General features: G+C 39.0%; 1 protein-coding gene across 2 annotated transcripts in view; it reads right to left on the bottom strand.

Moving 5' to 3' along the window:
• Positions 1-568: 568 nt before the first annotated feature.
• The window catches only part of DTNA (dystrobrevin alpha), a 356746-nt gene continuing 333393 nt past the window's right edge, over positions 569-23921 (bottom strand). The window contains exons 16-22 of one of the 2 annotated variants that reach the window (XM_056138272.1): positions 21508-21604; positions 11446-11605; positions 10179-10268; positions 8432-8588; positions 6290-6422; positions 4156-4204; positions 569-1099 (exon numbers count right to left, since the gene is read on the bottom strand). In XM_056138272.1, coding sequence (XP_055994247.1) covers positions 4187-4204; positions 6290-6422; positions 8432-8588; positions 10179-10268; positions 11446-11605; positions 21508-21604 — 655 coding nt within the window. In that variant the 3' untranslated portion in view covers positions 569-1099; positions 4156-4186. Of the gene's footprint in view, positions 1100-4155; positions 4205-6289; positions 6423-8431; positions 8589-10178; positions 10269-11445; positions 11606-18890; positions 19737-21507; positions 21605-23921 lie in introns of those variants that run through there. The other variant, XM_056138273.1, reaches the window with a different exon arrangement.

Here is a 23921-nt window from a genome sequence, read left to right as displayed (position 1 = left end):
AGTGAACGTTTGCAAGCGCACTTTAAGCCTGTACATTTAAAGCTGAAGGCCTCCAAACAACCTGATAAGGGAACTTGTGAATGAATGAGCAGTGCGGTTAGAGGCATGCTCCCTAAAGCTACGACGAGAGGAACAAGACCATGGAAGGGTGTGGAGAACTTGAGTCCATTGTGGATCTTATGGCACCTGTGGTTTATAAACAGCTTAGTAACGAGTATTTCAAAACATAGTTCACAGTTTTTAAGAAGATCTGTGCTGATTTTAAAAACTAGATTCTATATAATTTGAATGTTGCCTTTTTTTGTCTTGAATATGTTATCTATTCGGAAAAAATATTTACACTAAGTTCTATGGCTGATTTCATTAGAGTATCTTGAAAGAAAAAAAAACACCCCAGGTTGGAAAGAGGCCCCCGAGACTGGATTCTCTTGGTATGATCAGCCCAAGTCCACACTTGGACACAACAGCGGGTTATGCAGGCCAAGGACCTTGGTATCCAGGCTCTAAGCCTGACTATTCAGGAACCAAATCCTTTAGGGTTTCAATGACTATGGTAATGATTGTTTTTTTTTTTCCCAATTGCCATGGGGGAGGGGGATTACAGTGTATAAGAAACAGTTTTGCTAAAATCTCAAAGAATTCCAGAAATCAAATTTCTAGCTATAAACAGTTATTAATAGTGTCATTGTAAACAAAACAGGTTCAGTATCATGTGCAAAGGTCTGAGATGCTTGTTAACACTGCCACTGTGACAAATGGCAGCTGGGGTTTTCAGCCTGTTTTATTTTAACCAGGGGATGAGTCATGTTACAGAAGATGTAGCTATGTTAGCATCCAACAGAAATCTTGTTTTTGTTTTTCTTCTCCAAACACACACCTATGAACTACAAATTTTAGAACAAATAAGTTAGCTGCACTATGGTCGGCAGAATACATCTTAGGGATGGGGGTCTGCTGGGAGCGGGTGCGTATGGTGGTGATTTCTCTCTTCGATGAGGTTGCTGCCAGGCTGCTGTCTTCTCCTCTGTGGGTACACACAGCGCTTTCCTTCATCATCAGTTTTCATGTTACCTTCATCATCTGTCTGACTATAGCTTGCCTGGGAATAAGGAATGTGTAATTTTTTTAAAGATGAAAACTGTTCTCTAAATTAGGGTGATGAAGCCCTTCCTCCAAGCACATACACACATATGCACACACACACTCTCTCTCTCTCTCTCTCTCTCTCACACACACACACACACACACACACACACACACACACACACACTTCCTTTCCTATGACAATACTGTCTCTTCCAAAGTGGTGAACCAAACTTCAATAAACTAAAATTTGCTCTCTGCTCTTACTAGCACTCGAGCAAGAGTGACTATTTATTTTCAAAGAGGACTAAAGCTCTTTGAGCAGAGACTGGGTCTCCCTGGTCTCTGATGTCCCACATTTTTCTCTTAATTTAGAGCACAACCAGAAAATTCAAACAGATAAATTAGAATTTGGGCCATGGACAATTATCTCCTCTGTGCTCAGGAGTGAACCCTGGTGGTAGTTTAGGGACCACATGTGATGTTGGGGATTTAAACCAGGGTTGAGGCTGCTGCAGGCATGTGCAAGGCAAATCTTTATCTCTCTGGCTCCACAAATACATGTTTTTGGGTGGGGTCTTCAAAGCAATTATCAGGAGGCCATTCCCAGTAATACTTATAAAACTGGGTTGAATGATTTGATTTTGGGGTCCAGCTGCTTGGGACCACCAGGAATGTACCTGATGGTGCTCAGAATGTGGACTAAACTGGGAATCAAATTTGGGGGCTCACATATACAAAGCATGCTCTCTAATCCTGAGCCATCTTCCTACCATACATTTTATGTACAAACTTCTAAAACATCAGCTGTATTTCTTGGTTACATTAAGGTGGAAAGCTTCAGAGATGAACCACACCAGAAACTGGTACATTTTTTTCATCAGGTCTTAGGTGACTTTTTCCTAATTTTCCAATCCAGTTCAGGCTGAGTACCATGGGTTGCCAGCTAGGCAGGCCACAGTACAGTTAAAGGGTAGAGGTCATGACTGTTTTTAATTTTCTGGTGCCAGATTGGCAATAAAAGATTTTAAAATGGCCCATAAACTTTGAGAGTACTAAAATCTTTGGAATTTATGTAAAAGAACCAAATGCTACTTTTATCTGGCCATATGTCAAGGACATTCTATTGGATGACTTAAAAATACATTTTTCAAAGAAGTAGCTACTGATGTTTAAATAACACACAGATAAAAAATGATAAAAAAGGATAAAAATGCTACTAAGGGAAAAAGCTTGTTCCTTTGGGGCTATTTTTTTTTTAAATAACTGGAATGAATATTTTTAGAAGCCACTCCTGGGAATTTCTGTAGTCATAATCAATCAGGAGAGCAGTGGTTTAACATTCTCAGATCTGAGGAAAAGGGAATAGAATATGGTCAAAAAAACCTCCTTCCTTTCAAACCAACAAAACATAAGTTCTATTTTTATCAGTCTATTTAACAAGAAAATATGCCATTTTACATGCCTACTGTGAAACAGGAGGGTATTAGTAGAACTCAGGCTAAAATGTATTTTTCTACTAATTGAATGTCATTTAGGAAATTTATATATGCTCTTAAAGTTAGGTAGCCTTAGTTGAGTTCATGATCAACTGCACTGTAGACTAATAGGAGTCCATAACTGGTAAATGCTGTATAACTAATGTAGGCAGCCAAATGACTATGAAATTGTATTACTTTTGAACTACAACAGGAGACATCTAAATGGCTATGATGTAGAACCAAAGGCGTCACATAGATGTATGGGACAATCTAGTTAAAGAGCTGTCAAAGATGGAGTTTGTAGCTAGGGCAGGTAATGTTAGGGCACATATGCCCTCAACAAGATCTGATCCTAAGCACTACAAGACCTCCTGAGTGTTGCTAGGTGTAGTCCCAGAGGTCCAGAGCACCAGTAGGGTGGTCTGGTGGTCCCTGGCACAACAGGACCTGAACAGCACTGCATCCTTGGACATAGTACTAAACCACCAAGTCTCATTTGTTGAGTATTTATAGGAGTAATCCTTGAGCTCCCTTAGAACTGTTGAGGAGCCCCCTGCCCAATAAATAAATTGATTTAAAATGAGTATAAGAGAAAAAAGTTATCCTGTGTCCTGGGACTCTCATGTACTTACATAACACTACATAATATTAACAGTAGATTCCAGAGATTGAATTGTTGGTAAAAGACCAAGCAGAGTGGCAAACATTTCTATGTGTAAAATAATAGCGGGTCTGCTACTACGTGAAGTGCTTTTAAAATGGTCCTCATAGGGTTATAAACTATGAAGATGACTCTTCTATGAAGTTTGTATATTGTACAATGAAAAGGGAGGCTCTATTCCTAGAAGTTCAATACTTTGCCCAAGGTTGTGTGGTTAGGATACTTAAGATCAAGTGATTTGCTTTTCACTCAGATCAACTTCTAGGCCAAGTGCTATTCTCTCTACATTGAAAAAAGTTTGAGGATTTTGCATGTATTTAGGAAAACCTCAGTGGGGTTGTTGAAGATCATATACCATATAAGTGGTATTTAAAGTAATTTTACATTTTGAAAAATCCCACAAAGTATAATCAGAATCAGCTACTTAAAAAACATAAAGCTATAAAAATTCTACATTATGTCATGGCCTTTTTCTTTAATAATACATGGTTTTAGTTTCATTGTTAAGAGATACACATATTTGATCATTGGGCTCTGGGTATTGAATGATCAAGGAGCTGAACCATACCTGGTAAGTATAGTGATAACTTGAACTTTTTCATCTCAGGTGCTAGAAGGCTGTGCATTTGGATGTTGCTATGGATTGATGTTGTGACTTCATAGGCAAGATTATTAGACACTCTTGCCCTAACTTTCCTAATTATTAGGGTCAAGAGTCAACTAAGAGTGTCTGACAAACCTCCAATGCAATAAAATAAAACAAAATAAAATATTCATGAATGCAGTATTCTTGATATCAGAAAGGGAGAAGGAATGTATGATATTTGAGCACATGGAAATACCTAAGAGAGTGATTGTGAATTTAGGTTACAAGTTATCAGAATTCAGTGAACAGTGGCTGCAGTTCCTCTTAAATAAGATGGTACTTACTTGAGAGGAGAGTGATAAAAGGATATTGTATTCAACCTTGCAAGCTGACCTGTGGGTGACAAAGGACATAAACAAGAAAGGTGATATGTCAAGTCTGTGATGCAATCAAGCAGGTGAATTATTTGGTTGAAAGCCATGCAGAAGAACAGAGAAAGAGGGAGAAGTCCAGTGATTGAATATTGGATAATCAGAATACTACTTTCAAACAACCACATGCTCACAGAACATCCTGAGAAAACCACTCAATGTTTTCCAGAGTATACATATGAAACGCAGATACACAAAGGACTATGTTTCTTCAACAGAATCTTAAGCTACTAATAGAAATTTAACCTGATATGCATGTTTTTTTAAAGGGAGGCAAATAAGAAACCCTGTTACTATTGTCACCAAAATCCAGAAACTGAGATAAACTCTGATAGAAGCCTACAAGTACCACTTACAGATGAACCAGACGCTGATTACTCAATCACATCCCTCTCTCCCTTTATGCAGTGGAGTCAAATGAGACATGTGTAGTATGCCACCTGTGATTTTCCAAAGATACCTGGCAGCTTCATTCCAGGCTAATTTCCTTCTATGGATAAGGTATAAGGTAAGGTAAAGGTAAAGGCCCTCCCGTTGATCGTCGATTTGCTCGAGCGGGCCCAGTAATGTCTCCATTGGAGACTTTGTTGTTACTGTGTCTGGCATATCGAATACTCTCGGTAGCTTGCCGGGCTCTCCAAGAGGGGCGGAGGAATCGAACTCGGGTCGGCCATGTTGGCCGCGTGTAAGGCGAACGCCCTACCCGCTGTGCTATCGCGCAGGGCTGGAGCGATAGCACAGCAGTAAGGTGTTTGCCTTGCACGCAGCTGGTCCAGCTGAGTCCGGTTCGATTCTTCCGCCCCTCTCGGAGAGCACAGCACCTATCGAGAGTATCTCGCCCACACAGCAACGCCTGGCAAGCTACCTCTGATGTATTTGATATGCCAAACACAGTGATAATAAGTTTCACAATGGAGACATTACTGGGCCCGCTCGAGCAAATCGATGAACAATGGGAGGGCAGTGCTACTGTTCTTAAGTTATGGATAAGGTATAAGAAGATGCAAATGAAGAATGGTCTAGTGGGCCTGTACCTCAAATGGAACATGGCTTTACCTACAGTATCACTGATGCTACATGTATTTTGCTTATGTATAACTTAAATTGTTTCTGAAATTGGAAAGTTTCATTAGCCTTTTCAGTTTAACATCCTGAAGAGGAAAAACTTGTGTATTATGTTGTTGGGGTCTAATTGCTCCAAATTCCATGCTGTTTGGGTGGAATGTGTCAACTCTTTAAATATCTTCTACTTCTATTTCTCAGATGTTGGTACTTTGTTAGTGAAGAAAACAGAAGCAGAGAGAGAGAGGGCCACTATTGATGTCTGGGTATGGGGGCACGGAAGCATGGAAGTAGGTTATCTGACCACGTCATAGAAATTCTGACAGGGTTGAACCACCCGCTAGACCTGGATAGGTAGGTCTCAACCAGGAAGACAACCTAACTTCCCCAAAACTGACAAAACACAGGGAAAGGAACAGCAGAAAAAAAAAATAACATGCCTTAGAGCCATCTTCATGGGGAAAATGGAGCTCCTTTAGAATGTGATATTAATTACATTCATTCCCAGTTGCATGTGTTTTGTTTAAAGGCTTCTCACAGGAGAAGTACTTTCTCACTACTCTATTGACATTTGGTGTGAGCTGGGCCATGAGGGAGGCTGAGGACCAATGATTCAAAAGAGGAGACAGATTTGTGTTAACCCAATTTCCCCCCTGCCTTGTCTGTAAAAAATGTACACAAAAAAGTATCTTCCTTCGTGATCCTGGAGGAATATAAATAGTTAGTCACCAACTTTCTGCTAATGGAACAATGTCTCCTAATTTTCCAGACCAGGATTTATAAGAAGACCTAGTGAATGGCAATTCTAAAAAGGTATTGGAAATTTTTACTGTCTAGAAGACATGGATTAAGAAAGGCAGAATATTCCAGAAAAGGGTGGGTGGAAGAAAGGAGATGGCACCGATTCTCTGAGTGATGTAAAGGCCCCAGCCACCAGGGACAAGACAGCAGCAGTGGGTGTTTAATGGGGCCTGTCTCCGCATACCTGGTAGGCTTCATCCTGCAGCTTCTGTTTCAGGTACTCCTCCATCTGAAGCTCATTCTCCAGCTGCCGGACTGAATCTTCCTCATAGTTTTCATCTTCAGGCCGCACGTAGGGATCCCCATCTTCTGTAACCCTAGAGAAGAAACCATAGGCAACGTTAGGGAGAAAATATGGAAGGAAAATCTGAGTGGAATTTAGGTGGGAGCTAGATTTTGGTGTGTACAAAGTCCTATATTTCACATCTCTGCTTCAAACTTAAAAAAAGTTTTCTGTTAGGTAAAAGACTGACTTAAAGAAGTAAATGACCTATATCTTCTATGCAAGTTTTCTACTGCAGTCTGATGAACCTTAGTCATCAATGAGTTTTTTAAAGACTTATAGGAATGTATATGTTCACCAAGTCAAAAAAAAAATAAGCCTGCTTTATTTAACTTGTATTTTTTGGTTATAGCAGGTATTGCTTAAGGATCACTCCTGGTGGGGCTCAGGGATCATAGGGGATTCTGGGGATTGAACCCCATTAGCTGTGTGCAAGGCACATACCCTATTCATTGTACCATCACTCTGTCCCCGTTAAAAGCAGGCTTATCATTTGAGAACTTTGTTTTCCATCATGAAGACTATAAAGAAATCCAAAACCATGTTCTACGAGGAAAGTGAGCCCTCTAGTGAAAAGTCATTAAGGATATTTGTTCATAACTTTATTTGCATTATACCCACATGCTTGTTTTTTAATCAAAGGAAGCCTCACAATATAAAAAAAATTAACACCAAGAATGTGAATATTCTTGCCTAACTAAATATGTACACTAGATAAGAATGACTTCACTAATTAATGTGACTCTATCGCTACCTGGGTATTCCCAGTATATATAAATACCTTTGTTTGACATAATTTAAATTCACTACCTAAATAGTATTATTATAAACATGAACTGGTTATGTCCTGAAATATTTTATAATTCAAATATTTCCCTAAATGAAAAAAGTGAACATGACATCTAAATTCCAACATACAAATCTCTACTTGCCCATAGTTATTTACTCTCTCAATATATTTCTGCTATGTTGTGGATTTAGGACCATCTTAGGAAAGATTAAATCTCCCCCCAACTTCCACAACCATGCGGGTAGATAATATTCCACTAACACCCCAGGGACTTCACATTGGTGGTCTAGGGCCTCAGATCAGAACTGGACCATGTGAGGGAACTCTCAATTACCGATCTTCTACACTCTATTGGGGTAGAGAGTAAGAATACCAGAAAGTATTCTGGCTCATTTCCTATGTGTAGCTTTAAAACAGCTAGTTAATTTTGATGGGCTTAAATGTTCAATATTGTTCACACTTATGCATTAATTCCCTACCGTGGAGTGGTTTTGTGTGTGTGTTCTCAGTAATTCCCCTCTCCAGCCTTTGCATGCCTTTTTGAGGTTCATGCAATGATAAATCTGGGCAGTCTCCTACCGCTTCACTACCCCACTGACCCATCTGATCTGCTTCCTGTTTCTACTCCTTATTCTTGTCTTTGTTTCTCATCTTTGATGTTTTCTGCTTAACTACTTCTAGCTGATCCAAGGTCTCAGCATGTCTAGTGGGAACATTGCTGGCTTCTAACAAGTGACAAAAGTCCACAGAGTCACAATGGCTGAAAGTCTTTCTTTGCACAGTAAATTTATCAAGGATCAGTCTATGTATATTCAATAAGTCACTCAACTTAGATTTCTTTAGAATGAGATTTTCTGTATTTACTTATTTTAATGCCAAGTGCTTAGAGGCTGCAGCTTACACCCATTCTGAACAGAACTACAGACTCTTCTAGGCATATACATGGTAAATTCAGAAATTAGGCTCTTAGAGCTTCTGGACGAGTCTGTGAATACTACAATGATCAGGAAGTTTAAAAATACTATTTTGTGTACAAATGGCCTCATGTGGGGCATTAATTTCAACAAATAATAATTCATATAGGTTATTGATTCTTTCTGGAAATTGTGAGGTGGGAAAGTCACAACGCTGTGTTCGAGTGGGAAACTGCATTAACCTTTTCAAAATAAACTAGCAACCAAGTTTACACTTTCTTGTGGTCTCTACAGAGTGTTTTTCTTCTGAGAAAATACCTCCAAGCCAAAGATACTCACAAGTCACTCCGCATGGTGCTTGGGGTAGCTTCTCCGTGTTTTCGGGCATGGATTTGGGCTAGAAAAGCCTTTTCAGAGGTTGGTGATGGAACCAGTTCCTCAAACTGAGTGTGTGCAAATTCAGAATCCACATTACTCTCAGTTTCACTTCCCACCTCTAGGAGGTACAATTGAAAAAAGTAAAGAATGATTAGTTGCAATTTTTTTAATGACATAAAAATAAAGGGGAGGGTGCTAGACTTTATATATCCAATGCTCTGTCTTAAGCCATTAACCCACTAAGGTACATTTAGTCAAAACTTTTTCAAAATAAGAATTGATACTGAGAAGAAGTACTATTGAATCTCTGGGTACACTCTTTACTTTTCTATCTTAGTAACTTTGTAAGAAGTTTTGTGCCTCTACAACTTACAACACATCACAAAACTGTTTTCTACCCGTCTCTTTAAGGCTTCATTGAAACTGTTTTGGTTAAACAAGATTACTTACTGTGGAAATTTCAATAAACTAGTGATTTATTCTCTTAAGACATGAAAAATTACTTTATATTTTGAAGTGATCTTTCATTAGAACACTGGGCTCATTGCCATCAACTATCAACTATGATGAGTTAACTTAAAGTCTATAAAACACAAAGTAATCCAGAATTTAATATTGACACTTTATTTTTCATAGTGATTATAATCTCAACTTTATGACGATATCCTGCCAGAAAATATCTTGACAGGTGGGCTTTAATGAATAAACAAAATGTGCTTGTTACTGGCATTTGCCTACTCCTGTTAAAATTTTAAATTAAAAAATGTTAACAAATTTTGTTTTAAATTTTAATACTTAAAATCAGTTAAAGTTAAAAATTAACTGTAGTATTATTTGATAGAGTCTCAACAATTTATGTAACATGTTTTTTATGGGCAGACATTTCTTTGAGAATAAAGTGAAATTTACCTTTGAAATATCTACAAGTAGTCATGCATCTGACATTAGAGCGTAATGATATATATTAACAATGAATTTTGATGATAACATCATAAGTCAACTTTACACTTGATTGTAGCCAAAAGGCTGAGAAGCAATCATTAAGTCAATTTTATTTATTTATTTATTTATTTTTCTCTGTTGCAATACTGGCTTTTATTTTTATTTAATTTTTATTAGTGAAACACCATGAAATACATTTGCAGACTTACAAATTTTTGTGCTTGGGTTTCAGTTATACAGTGATTGAGTACCCATTCCTCCACCAGTGCCCATTCCTTACCTCCAGTGTTCCCAGCATCCCTCTCACCCCCCCCCCCCCACCCCCCACCCCCCATCCCACTCTACCCCTGTGGCAAGGAATTTCCTTTAGTTCTCTCTCTCCTTTTGGGTGCTGTGGTTTGCATTGAGGCACTGAGTGGCAATCATGTTTGGTCTATAGTCTACTTTCAGCACGCATCTCTCATTCTGGGAGAATTCTCCCAACACCCTTTACTTGGTGCTCCCCTCTCTATCTGAGCTATCTTTTCCCCCAGCATGTGCGGCTGGCCTCCAAGCCATGGAGTGAACCTCCTGGTCATTAAGTCAATTTAATATTTTCCTTATTCTCCACAGTTTTCAAACTTTCTGCATGGGTTACTAGTCTTTTAAATATAGACACAAAATATCTGTGTGATATTTTTATATATTCATATATTTAACAATGAGCAGATCCCTAATAAGAACCTTCTGCACCAAATCCAGCAAGCGAGTGGGAGCTGGGACTGACCTGAATTCAGCTCTTTCACAAGAGAGGACATAGTGTTAGTGATGGAATCTGCTGCCACTAGTAAGTCATTCCTTAAATTTCTTCTTGAACCTTAAGAGAAGAAGAAACGATAATAGTCTCAGTTCTTAGTGAGGTCTCATACATGCTAGGTTTTTCTATAGTAGAGAATATTAGTCTACCATTTTTGAGAAAAAGGACTCACAATTCCAAACAGCAAGCTGACAGAGGAACTTAGCAGGGGCTGTTCATGGGTGTGGAGCTGGCCTATTTTTAGCTATTCCACTATTCCTGGATGTTACTGATGTGATAATCATCTTTATTTAACATATTTTTAAAAGTTTAACATTTATATCACTACAATTATTTGTGAGATTGAACATCATTTCATGTTTACTGAGAATTTGTATTTCTTCTGTCCGTATCTTTTTCCTATCTTGGATTGAGAAATGTCTCATACTGATAAATGCTTTCTGTGAAACTGAAGTTTTATGAAGCTTTTTTACCACACATGCAGAAAATGGTTTCATCAAATCTTTCATAGTCATATTTTCCTTTTCTATGCAAGGACCTGGAAGGATGTTCATGATGTGTTGCTAATTTAAAGAAAATGCGAATTGTAGACCTCAATACCCCAGTTCTTATACTTTTTTGCAAAAAAATGAGTCATATGCTTCATATATATATAGGTGAAATGTGTAAGTATATATGTTAATGTATATAATATATACATATATACTTATATACACATATGAAGACGTGGGAGTCTAATCAGAAGGCACAACCATGGGGACCTTGAATTATTCGGTGTCCCTCTATCAACTAGATGCAGATGGCAGACATTCATTAGGACATATGTAAAATGACTCCGTGTCCTTTTGAGAGAGCTGGGATTGTGTCATTTCAATCATATATTTGAAAAGAAAAGAAATCCAGGGGGCTACGTGTAGTGCTGAGGATTGTACCTAGGTCAATAGCATGTTTTATGTAGTTTTGGGGGATTTAAGTGAAGGGATTTCCTTTAATGAGCAAAAAATTTTTGTTCTTAAAAGGTGGAAACTAGCTCATTGCCAAAGGAAGGTGATATGTGAGGTGAAGAACAACAGATTCACACAGTTGGTCAAACAGCATGCGGGCCAGGACCTGAAACAAGTCATGAAACTCCCTAAATCTTCTCAGGGGGTCTCTGCTTATTCTAGCTGGGGCACTCAACAGACTTTGGATCCTCATTAGTAACAGGATACAACAACAGCAACAACAAATCACTTACTTTGTGCAAACGCCTCTTGCACATCTCCCCCGACCCCTGTGAGAGAATCCTGAGGCATGTGAATCGGGGTGGAACAGGCAGATGCTGACCGGACAGGCATGGGGATGGGCCTGCTGATGGTGTGGCTGGGGGAGGAGCGAGGAGAGCCTGCCCCCTGCGTCTGCAGAGACAATGCAAGTCATTAATTTGTTTTTCCATGAAACGGGCACTCAACCTGCAAGGCCTCAGTCAGAAGTGAAAAACTTCAAAAAGGAGATTCCTAAACAAGAGAAAATCCTCTGTAACAGAGAGGGGAGTCCTAAACCTAAGTTGTGGGTATAGATAATTAAAAACATATAAAAATATAATTCGAAGTTTGGGGTTGTATATTGAAACCTAAGAGTGGTATTGGTATGAGATTGTAGTAATCTCTGCCTCAGAGACCACATTTATTATGGAACAAAGTGTCTGTGTTTTCTCCTTGAAGGAAGTTCTACATAGAATAAAAACTTAAAAGCATAGTTTTAAGTATAAACTAGAATATTTTTTTGAGATGAATATTTTATAGTTCAGATGACATAACACAATGAAATATATTTTAAGTCTCAGATGTGGTGTAAACCTTTTAATCCCTGAGTTTTTACAGTAAGAGTTGACTTTGTTAAGTCACTCTGCAATTCAGGGATTTAAATGGAGAAGAAGGAAAAAGAAACCTTGGTTTCTTCATTTTTGGCTACTGTTTCCTGAAGGAGAAATAACCTTTTTTGCAGGACAGTGAGAATAGTAGGGATTTAAAATAAGTAAAGAAAGGAGGGAACAGCTGAAAACTTTTAATCTTTGCACTACAGATTGGGCCATGAAACTATTCTGAAACGATCACACCTTGAATTTCATGGCTTACTCTGTACAATGAGAGACCGCTTGGTAAGGCATTTTCTCTTTTTAGTAATTAGTTTGCGAAGAATGTCAGTCACACATAAGAAAACGCAAGGAGACCATCAAGTGTGTTCACAACAGTTTAGGTGTTCACATCAATTGATTCTATTTCAATGTGTGGGGTCTGACTGGGTAGAGTGCAGACTTTCCCCTAGACAGGCCTAGAGATTCACCATCAACCAATCATACGCCAGGCATGCACCGGACCTAGTGCCCTGGAATACTCGATTTAGATCTGTGCTGGGGTATCAGCTGCTTGCAGTTAAAACATACATCAGTCCTGTTATTGCCATGCAGTTAGCTCCCCAGGGCTCAGGATCACACATTAAAGTCAAATTTGTAAGTCAAGAAACTTCCAGAATTAAAAAAAAAGAACATCCAAACAGAACAGACAATAATTCATGTGATGCTTTGGGTTGAGGGTTTCAATTTCTCACTCTCAACGGTACCTTGTAATGGTCTGTCCGGGCCCAAGGAAGGGAACTTTGACTGCTTGAGATGCTTTGCTTGCTCAGGAAGGGTTGGTTTTCCCCAGCAAACTTTGGCAGCTCAACTTTGGAACCACAAAATCTCAGCTTCTGAGTTACCATGATATCCCCCACCTTGCTTCCCATGTCAGTCATACATGCCTTTATGTGAAAAACCTACATGACAAAGTGCCTCTCTAATGTAGGTTCTCATTGATTTCTCTTCAAGCTCCTTGCAAATAGTCATCTGTATTCTATAAATTGTAGACTCTGCTGCTCTGAGAGGCAAGAGTAACTGCTCAGGACATAGGAACAGAATGGCTGAGCTGGTGTCCTGGTCCAGTGCTCTGCGTAATCTCATCTGTGGGGTGGGAAAGGGTTGGGGAAGGCTCTGGTGGATGACTGAGGTTCATTGGCTGCTCTGAGGGCTGCCTCCCCTTAGGAAGGCACAGCACAGATTGCCTTCAGGCAGAACCCTCAGAGGGGTTTATTGTCCTTTTATTTTTTGGGGGGGGGAGGTCGAGTGGGGGGAGACACACCTGGGAATGCTCAGGCATTAATTACTTCTGACTCTGCACTCAGGAAGTTCTCAGGGAATCATATAAAATGCTGGGGATTGAACCCAGGTCAGTAGCATGCAAGGTGAGCACCCTACCTGCTGTGCTCTCTCTCTCTCCGGGCCCATCTTCCCTTATCTGTTCCCTTTACCAAGGAACCAATCCCAGGAGCCTGTTTTTTCTCGAGGTTATTGACAGTTTGTAACTATCTTCCCCATGCACTTTCTGAGTCATCAGTGAACAATCAGGACTGATAATGGCTTATACTGGAATCAAATTTATAATTTACAAAGCATTTTATTCCCAATTCTTCATTTCATCTTTCTACCAATCATATGAGATATTTTTCTTCCCAGTTTTCAGCTAAGCAAACTAAGCCTCAGAAGAGATAATGATACCCAAATTCTGAGTGCATCAGCAGCCTTTAGCGGATAGATTCCTGCTTTCTTGCTACACAGCTGTCTCCCAGGACTGTGGCCACTCACCATACCCTTCCTTTCTACATTGAGGGAAGCACAGATGCTTGAGTTACTCAGAGGCTCGAGGGTGTGAGCCTTGGACCCACCCATGAGCCCAAATGGAGTAAGGACCTAGAGCTCCCACTTAAACTGCCTTTGCATGGTTCTGTGCTGAGAGCCACATGAGTGCCCAGTGTGTGGAAGATTGTGCTGATTGTTGTGAAACATGTTGCTTTTTGGATTTCATATTTACAGAGAACAGCCTTTGGGCTGTTTCTCAAACTAATGAAAGGCTCTTTTTTGAGTTGTAGGAATGCAATTCAATGCCATACAAGATTCTGAATTCTGGCACATGCCAGGACCCAGAAACTGAAGGTATGTAGTACACTATGTGGATGGCAGGGCTGGGGCTGTCTCACACACCAACACTGCATGTACATGTACTGCCTCTGGTATGGGGGTGTTTATGTTACCTTTCTAACCTTCTTCCCCCCTCATTCTTTCCTTCCTTCCTTTCTTTCTCTTTCCTTCCCTCCCTCTCTTTTTCTGTATTTAGGCCACAGAAAGTAAACCCAGTAGTGCTCAGGGTTTACTCCTGTTTCTGTGCTCAGGGAACACTAAATGGCAGGGTTCAGGGGACCATATGTGGTGCCAGGGATCAAACCTGGGTTAGTGCAGCAGGCAGGATGCATGCTTGACATGACCCTCTCTCCTGATTCCTCTGCCCTCTCTTCAATGAGCCAAGTTTTCCCCTTTTTGAGGGCTGCCTTGTTAACTGTGTCTGTTAACAAGAGACACAGCTTCATCTCTTCCTACTTAAAGTGCGGTCTCCACAGACAACTTTCCCTACTTCTATTTTCTCTTACCACACCACCAATAGGAGCTTTGAAGAAAGGATGCAATCAGCTATGGTTCTGTGTTAAGGGAAAAACAATAGAATGAATCTAAATAACACCAATATGTGATGAATTAGGGCCCCCCATCTCTCAGATGAATCTCTAGTGTAAGCAGTTTGATTATGTGAGGAATTTAGGCGGAATATTCTGTGCTGGAGGAAAGATTCTCCTACATTTTCGTGCACAAATTATTATTATTCCAGGGTCATGTGCAGATTTCACGCAGACTTTCCCATCTAGGATTATAGCATTCTGGGCAACCATGACTTCATCTCTCTTTGTCAGGAAATTGTCTTGTTTGATGCAGAGTGGCTTCCTAGGAACGCTTGCTGGGATCCCTGTTTGTGGGACGACTTGGAAAGGGTAGTAGCCTCTTGGCACTCGGGTGGTCCCAACGAGTTACCCTTTCTACAGCTGTAGCCCCTGCAGAAAGGTGGCTCTTGCCGGTATATGAAGCCTGGCTGTCTGCTAACAATCTAAGAAGAGTGAATATCTCTGGGAGCTTCCTTTCCTGGAAATGACTCAATGATTAATGGAGCATAGGGACAATGGTCCATGCAGATCAATATATAGATCTAAAATTCCTGAGAAGAGAGGATGGAGTGTAGAAATAAATTTTTCATGTATTCTCTAGGAAGGGAGCTATTTTAAGTTTGCCAGATATGATGTATGTTTTCCTTCTTCCATAAATCAACGGAGTACACTCAACATGCCATTGTATCAATTTTTAAACAGTCTGACTAGATCCATACATTTAAAAAATTTTTTTCCAGGAAGTATTTTGGCATTCACTCAGCACCAGAAAGACATTTGGTCCTTCCCTCATTCTTGCTAATTGCTGACAAACACACCCCGGAGAAATGGCAGAGCAGTTCAGAGCATGGGACCTGAGTCTGAACTGTTACATGTCCCTACCCTAGGGTCTGAAAAGTCTGCCTCTCAGGCAGTGCTGTGTCTTCGGAGGCTGCCAATACACATTCACTGATGGCAACACAATGATGAAAATTCCATTAATTGAGCCTTGAAAAGAGATTGTGTACAAAATATTGTAGGGAAATCAATGAGGTGAAATAATGCTTCCTGCCTGACTAGTAAGGAGTGATCATGTGGGTTTTAATAGTGGAGATTTCCCAACAGAAAAGTATTAGGCAGGGAGATCATTCCAGGCCTTGGAATCTCATGAGGCAGGCCCAGAGAGTGTAGGGGCACACAGAGAGGGTAGGGAAGCTAGCACAGAAACACCAGGTTTGCTGATGTGGGGGGTGAAAATGAAAGAGAAGGTCAGAGAAGCCTCCAGAGTCAGAAAAGAGCCCCAGGCTTCATTCTGATCTTAAGGGTCATCTTCTAAGGGTTTAAGCGGAGAAATAAACTTTACTTTTCTAGAATAAGTTATCTCTAATTAAAAAAAATATGAGATAAGGGGAGAGGACAGTAAGGGAAAGAAAGAAGCAGACACACATACATAGAAAGAGAGAAGGAGAAAGTCAGTTTGGGAGTGTATGCTTTTGAACACTAGAAATTTCTTACATTGCACTTAAATATTCATAAGGTGTATTATCCAGCCCACCTCTCTCAATTTTGATGGCATTACTACCACTTGGTAGCATACCCACCAGGGAGGATGAGCTGGAGAAGGTAAAAACTAAACTGGCGAAATGAGCCACTTCTTGCCTATGTATATTCTGTAATTCATTCGGAAGAAGGAGGAAGTGGTGTGCCCCTAACTTCCTCAGTTAACTGGGCCATCCAGATGTTAAGAGAATGGGGCAGGAGATAAAATTTGAAATGATGTCTTCCCCCCACCCTCATTGTGACGGCTGTTAAGAAGTGTGTGTGTGTGTGTGTAATCCTAGGTAAAATTAGAAAATTATAAACCTATGTATGTATATATATATGTACACATATAGGCATATTCCTACTTGTATCTGACATGCATATGGCATTTAACAAAGCACTTTGCATCCATTATCTTCTAATTCCTGTGAACCATGTATTGTCAGTATGTTTGAAAAAAATTAATAGAAAGTTAATTGGTTTGTTCAACATTTTACAACTGTGAATGAAGGGTTGGGACTAGGAGAATTAAGGTCTCATTCCAGTAATCTTTCTAAAAATACTATTATTGAGAACCTACTTTCTGAACTCATGTCCCAATCACAATCCAAGAACTCTGACATTAACGTTCAAAATTGCAGTGATGGTATGTTCCAGAGTTTGTGGCATACTTTCAATTATGGCCCAGATGTCTTTGTGTATTTTTAAGATTTATTTATAGAGCCATAAAAAGAACACTCATAAAAAGTTTAATAACAAAGAAGAAAGAGGGTAGGATAATTTTCATTCAAGTTTTGTAAAAAAATTTATTGCTTATGATACCATAATCATCATATTATATTACAGGCACTATTTTTTAATTTTTCTCTTTTTTTAAAAATCAGGATTTTTCCTCAAGGGGGATAAATTCATGCATTAAATCTAACAAGAAACAATATAGTCAGAATTATATATACCAATATAATAAAATACATAGAATGACACAGACTTAAATGATAAAGCAGGTAGAGATTATTAAATCAAGCACAATTTGTTGTGTGCATGTCTTACATCTGGTTTTACAGAAAATGTCTCCAGAGGGGAAAGGGTCATAAGTAAAACAAAAGAATTTAGAAGCAGATGCCCAAGTAAAAACCTCTAAATTCTCTCCTTAGATCATGTTATGCCGAGAAGACTCTAATATCTGGGTGGCACTTGCTTATTTCCTTATGTAACTTCTTCATATGGGGTCTTATTTTTCACATATTGACCTACAGTCAAAATTAATCAGCCATTTCTATAAAAATCCAAGTGAAAACTCTCTATATAACAGAAATTTTAGTACCCTCAGAACTATCCACTGTTTTCCTCATTTTTGCCTTACTCCACAACACTCAGAATGATACTTATGTCCCTAATGATTAGCATAGTTGCATGCTCTTTGCTTTCATTTTTTTTTGCTTTTCTATTTTTGGTTTATGAAATCATTGTTTCACCCGCACGGCAAAGCCTGGCAAGCTACCCGTGACATATTCAATATGCCAAACACAGTAACAACAAGTCTCACAATGGAGACGTTACTGGGCCCGCTCGAGCAAATCGATGAACAACAGGAGGACAGAAATCATTGTTTATGTCTTTTACTGTAAGCTGCCTCGGGTCCTTTTTGAAATAAAGGTTTCAGTATAAGAGCAAATAAATGAGTAAACAGGCAAACTCTTCCTGGACCCACGCAGAAAATGCACTTCCTACATCTAGGTGTTAGCACTGATGGTCCTTAAGTAGTTACACAGCAGCACTGATGCTGGCTGACCTTCCAGGCAGCTGTTGAGAGCTCAGTAGAGAGGAAGTGGCAGGAAAGACAGCTGAGTAATGCCTTTGCAGGTGGATGCCTAGACCCCAACCATTGACACTCTCTGTTCATGAACTTCCTGGTTCTCTGAGCCTTTCCAGAATGTGTTGCCTGGGAAATAGTGGAGAAGGGTATCCCCTCGGGAAATGGCTAAAGCACTGCTGATATAGACTGTAGGTTGACTTCTCTCTTCACAGGGAGAGGAAGGTGATATTTGAGCTTTACTTCCCTTTTCCATACACATGCTAAGTAAGAGACAGGAAAGGAGAGGCTGCTTGCAAAGCAAAGCATCTAGCAAGGCATTTTCCTCTACCATGATCTAAGTGTGTAGCAAGTACAATGATAACACCCCATAGATGCACTTATGGCCATTATACAGGCTGTTAACGTGTCTTTTACCTGGGGACATAGTCTCATTAAAATTTGACTTCAGTGAAGTAACTTTTTTTCCACAAAATACAGAATAATGTAATACATTGTCTTTATTGTCTGACATTACAGATAGGTTTTACACTTTCCTTTTTTTACAGATCATGGGAATGAAGAGTTAAAATGTGTCCAGCATTTTGCAAACATTCTTTGTTATACACAAACACTCACAATGAATAATAGGAAAGAGAATACAGAAGAATAAACAGGTTGAAATTGGACATAGGCTGTGGTTCTAATTGATCCATGGAAATAATGTGAAAATATATTTCTTAATACTAGCAAGTGGAGTATATTGTCATACACAGCTTGGTACATGCACTTGAAATGAAGGCTGCTTTTATTTTGCTTCTTTTTAAAATTATTTTCTGAGTAGGCTGCTCCCTCTGCTGGCTTTTGAACCTGACCACAGGGTTAGACACAAGACTTCTGTTTAGGATCTAGTGTCACAATGCCCAGTTTCTACACATGAAAGCCCAGAGAAGGACCTTCTGGAATCCCAGGGCAGAAAGGTTCTTGGTGATAAGAGAAAGGCTGAAAAGACCACTGAAAAGACTATTCAACCAATAGTAGGGATTCTCCTGGGGAAGAACTAAAGGGGGAATGAATAGGGGAATGAATAATTACTTAGCCAGTCTTACCCAAGACTGAGCACTCATTTGAGTGAGCAGAGGAGAACAGGACTTAATATGTCATGAAAAGAGATGTAATTGACAGGTTTTTATAAAAATGAGGTTCAACACCTTTACAATAAAATGGAACTGAACTGAATTTTCACAGTGAGAGGATGTCAAAGTTAGCTTCTGAGAGCTGTGGGTTTTGCCTAGGGGAGCTCTGGGCACTGTGGTGGGGGTATTTCTAGCAAGAGAAGGATCTGATCTGTTGATCAGGCATGAGACTGGTTAGAAACTAAGACCCGGGAGATCTATAAAGGTACAATCTGTTCCCTCTTCTAGAAGATATAATAGTTCTCTTTAATGCTGTCCAGTTTTATATATCTCAATTCAAGCACTACATTGAAAAAGAAGCAAATTAGTATGATTTCTTTTCCTCTTTCCAAACTGAAGCATGAACATACATTAGAGGCAAAAGCAATGAGAAAAACGGCAGGATGGCAGGCCCTCCACTGTTAGTTAAGACCTGCAGTAGGGAACATAACTTACTCCCTGCTTCAGTTCTTCTTCCTACAGAAAGATTGAATCAATAACAGTTAGATTACCCAGGGTTCCGATAAGAGCATGTACACAGTGAGAAGGAACGCAAGACATGGGAAAACATCAACACAGTTCTGATGGCAGGTCAAGGCTCTTCCTCCTCAGAGACTTAACTCCAAGTCTATTTAGCTATTGGAGACTACAGATTTGTCTTTCTTTCACATGTCCAACCACCATTCAACATAATGTCTAGTATGGCAGGATATGCAGACACCAAAATACATACTATGCACAATTAGTTAGGTTGATGCCAAGTTGTTGGGAAACACGCTCCCAGCCCATCACTATGATGACATAAACTGCAGGAATATAAGCAGGGGGCTCTTTCCAAGCTTCCCCTCCTTCAGTGAAGGGCAAGTAGCAATAGACCCTCTTCACTTGATATATTTAGAAAGGAAGGCAGAAGGACTTTTCTGGATCAAATGGGATTCTTTTTTTAAAAAATGGGCAAAACCAGCAACGGACAATTAATTTTCTAGTTGTCTTAACATCTATAGTACAATGAAAATTGATTTCTATTTTCATATGTATAATACATTGACAAGAAAATTTTATTCAGTAAAAATTTCCAACACTGATGGCAGGAAAAGAAAACCAAAAAATTAAACACAAAAACAGAAGAGACTCTTACATTCATAACAGCTAGTGCCCAGAGCTCAATAAATTTCAAAAAATAATTGCTAAGTTAAAGGTAGGAGAGAAACAAAAGAAAAAGGAAGGAAAGAAATAAGAAATAAACAAGAAGTAAATAAATAATAAGTAAAGAGAATAAAAAGGAAGGATAAAGAAGAAAAGGGAAATTTAAAAAAAGGAAATAAAAGAGTAAGCACTGAAGCAATAAGTGATGGTACGGCAGGGAGGTGGCAAACCCATGAACTCAAAGGCAAACATCTAGTTTCACGGTGAGTTGCACACAGGGCCTTTCCCTTCATAATCCTATCAGAAGTGTCAAAACTTGCTCTGGGTACAGCACATTTTTACTAATCCATACTGATTTGTACTTATTTCCATAACATAGGATGACCACATAGCACTAGCACTTCCACTGAACTATTGACTACGGTTCTGTGGCCCTAAGCAGTATGCTTTGAGAATGTAATTGAACATACATTAACAACGGGAATGTGGATTTATTAAAAGAAGAATGCCATTGCCAAATGAGAATAAAGCAGTAGAGCAATCTGCAGAAAGACATCTGGGGATCATCTCATTACACTCTCTCCATGCAAAATAAAGGAGCTAATTTCAATTTCAGTTTCCATTTGAGACCCACCAAAGTTATGTAACTGGTGAAAAGCCACAGAAGTGGGATAAAATATTTTACTGAAATTAGCAAAGTCATATCTCTTAATAAAACAATAATCAGCATGATTATTCAATGGCAATATCTTAATTTTTTGCATTAGATACAGTTTCTATTGAATTTACTTAGAATTATTAAAAGATAATATATTATTTTTCAAAAGTCCATTTTATTTCAATTAAGGACATAAGGTACTGGAAGTAAACCAAGAAAAAGTTGTCCCATTATGGACCTCAGTAGTCTGGTTTTGGGAAATGTGTGAGAATGAGCCTTAGACACATGAAATAGAGAGTCTTATCTTATAACTAACCACTAGTGAGTCTGAAAGCACATTTTGGGGGAAATCACATATAGTGAGTGAAAATAAATCATTCGCATTTGTACCTGCACACAGTATACATTCACAAGTCTAGGGCACATTTATTTGAAATGTCTTACCTTTAGAAGCTTCATCAGACCCTCTAACTGAACCATTAGCTCTCTCCGGCTCTCCTGGAGAGCAGACATTCTCTGTTCCAGCTCATCCTTGCGCTGTCTAAGAGAGAAAGAGCTGTCAGCAGCAGCAGCAACCAAGCTATTGATCCAACCACATTTCCAATCTTGTGGACCAACAAAAAAGCCATCTGGAAGTTTAGGCCTGGTCACCAGGCAGGGAAAGGCCAAATACTGAACAGTAATAGCTTGACATCTATTTGTTAGACATCACATCAAAACAATTAAAATCAATGCATGTAGCTACTATCCCATTCTATCTTGAATTGTCATCTAATTAACTCTTTTCTCAATGTTTTCTCTATTGTGGACCTTGTGCTATGCTAGTGGAGTCCCTGAGACAACAAATAAAATAGCAGATACTGAAAAGACGAGACAGATCATAGATCCCCCAAATCCATGACTCTTGTGCAAATCTAACAGAAAATACTGGTCATCTTAGCACAGAATATTTTTAATCTCTTCCATATGTTGTTAGCAATGTGGTATCTTCCAGATGCTATTAACCAAACAGGATAATTCTATTCAAAGCAAAATAAGAATGAAGGATTTCCTATTTAATAGAAAGAGCTATTAAACTATTAGGTCGTGGGTTTGATGACTAGAATCACAAGCTAACACTAGCAAGGTGAGTGTTCTACTGCTGAGCCACACCCCTGGCCCTTACTAAAAAACAGCAAGAAGGAACAAACAAACACTGTCCTCCCATTGTTCACTGATTTGCTCGAGCGGGCCCAGTAACGTCTCCATTTTGAGACTAGTTGTTACTATGTTTGGCATATTGAATACATCACAGGTAGCTTGCCAGGCTTTGCCGTGTGGGTGAGATACTCTCGGCAGATCATCTCGGTAGCTTGCCGGGCTCTCCGAGAGAGGCGGAGGAATCGAACCCAGCTCAACCGGGCTGGCTGCATGCAAGGCAAATGCCCTACCACTGTGCTATCACTCCAGTCCTAGCAAGAATGAAAAGCACAAGAAACATCTATACTTTCATTTATGTTGGCAAAAACACCAAAAAAAAAAAAAGATTTCACTGTAATAAATTGACTCTCTGAGTTTGGAATGCTGTAGTTCACATTTTAGAAGTGTGTCAATGCTTTAACCATGTATGTATGAATCGATGTGCCTAGTCTAAATAGCAGAGCAACAATATTAAGGAGAGGTATAGTAGAGAGTCTGTGAAATACTCATATGGTCATTTTTTTTTTCATTTCAATGTGTTAGCTCAACAAATCATGCAGCTGAAAGATAATTTGTGGGAGGACAGATTATATAAAAGCAAATTAGAAATCTTTTATCCATAGGCTTTCTCATTAAATAATTAAAAATTAAAAATTTATATCTATGACCCAACCTTTTTTTGAATATATTTGTATTTTTAGCTTTTAAGGCTTAATCCTGGAAAAATTCTTATTTTGTTTATAGTTTCCCATTTTCTGGAGACAGAGCATGAGAACCACCAATTTTTTTATAGACTTTAAAAGAATATTATTTTAGTCTCAGTCTTCCAGTGGTGCAGCATTCTAAATAAAAACAATCTTGTCTCATTCAAAAATATTTCTTAATGACAAATTTATTAGCTATTTTTTTCCTTTGGCTTCCTTCTCTAATTATAACCATGGCAGGGCTTGGCAGAAGGCTGGATAATGTTTCTCATTTACTTCTAGTTCTTTTGTAACAACTTTTGATCTGTTGGTCAGAGGAGCACTTTTGGAAGAAGGTTAAGGGGCTGGAGAGATAGCTCAGAAAGCCGACCACAAGCTTCGCGTACAGTTCCATCTCTGCACTGCATGGCCCCCTGAGTCTTGTGAGGAGTCTCAGAACTCCCAACCCCTAATGGTGGCCCCTATAAAATATTTTAATTCAACACAAGTAAGTGCCACGTTTTGAAAATTTCACTATAATTAACTGTACACATTTTAAATGTTGATTCTAAATTAATGCATCACTGTCCACCCTATCCATTTCTTCAGGTCCATTACTCATCACATACCCCTTTGTTCAACACATTCTAGGTCTACAGACCTTTCAGTTTCTAAAAGAAGCATTAGTTTTGCTCCTGTAATTTGATCTTTGCACAGATATCCTCTACCTTCAAGCTTTAACTCAGAAAAGTTTCCCTGAGAAAGATTTATCTGATTTTAGTCAAGGACAGGTTTGTCTTTTTCAAGATGGAAGATTCAGTTTAGCTTTTTATTATATTTATTATTGTATTTTCATTTATGTGATTAGATTATCTGATTTATGTATTTTGTTTACTTACCTGCCACCTCTGACCTCACAGAATTTATGGTTATCTTTTCCTACTTACCATGGTAGTACAATGTCCAGAGAAGCTCTGAACATAAAATATTTTAGAA

The sequence above is a fragment of the Sorex fumeus genome, unplaced genomic scaffold (genome assembly GCF_029834395.1).
Source record: "Sorex fumeus unplaced genomic scaffold, SorFum_2.1 ptg000128l, whole genome shotgun sequence".
NCBI lineage: Eukaryota > Metazoa > Chordata > Mammalia > Eulipotyphla > Soricidae > Sorex > Sorex fumeus.
This window is presented reverse-complemented; position numbering and strand designations above follow the sequence as displayed.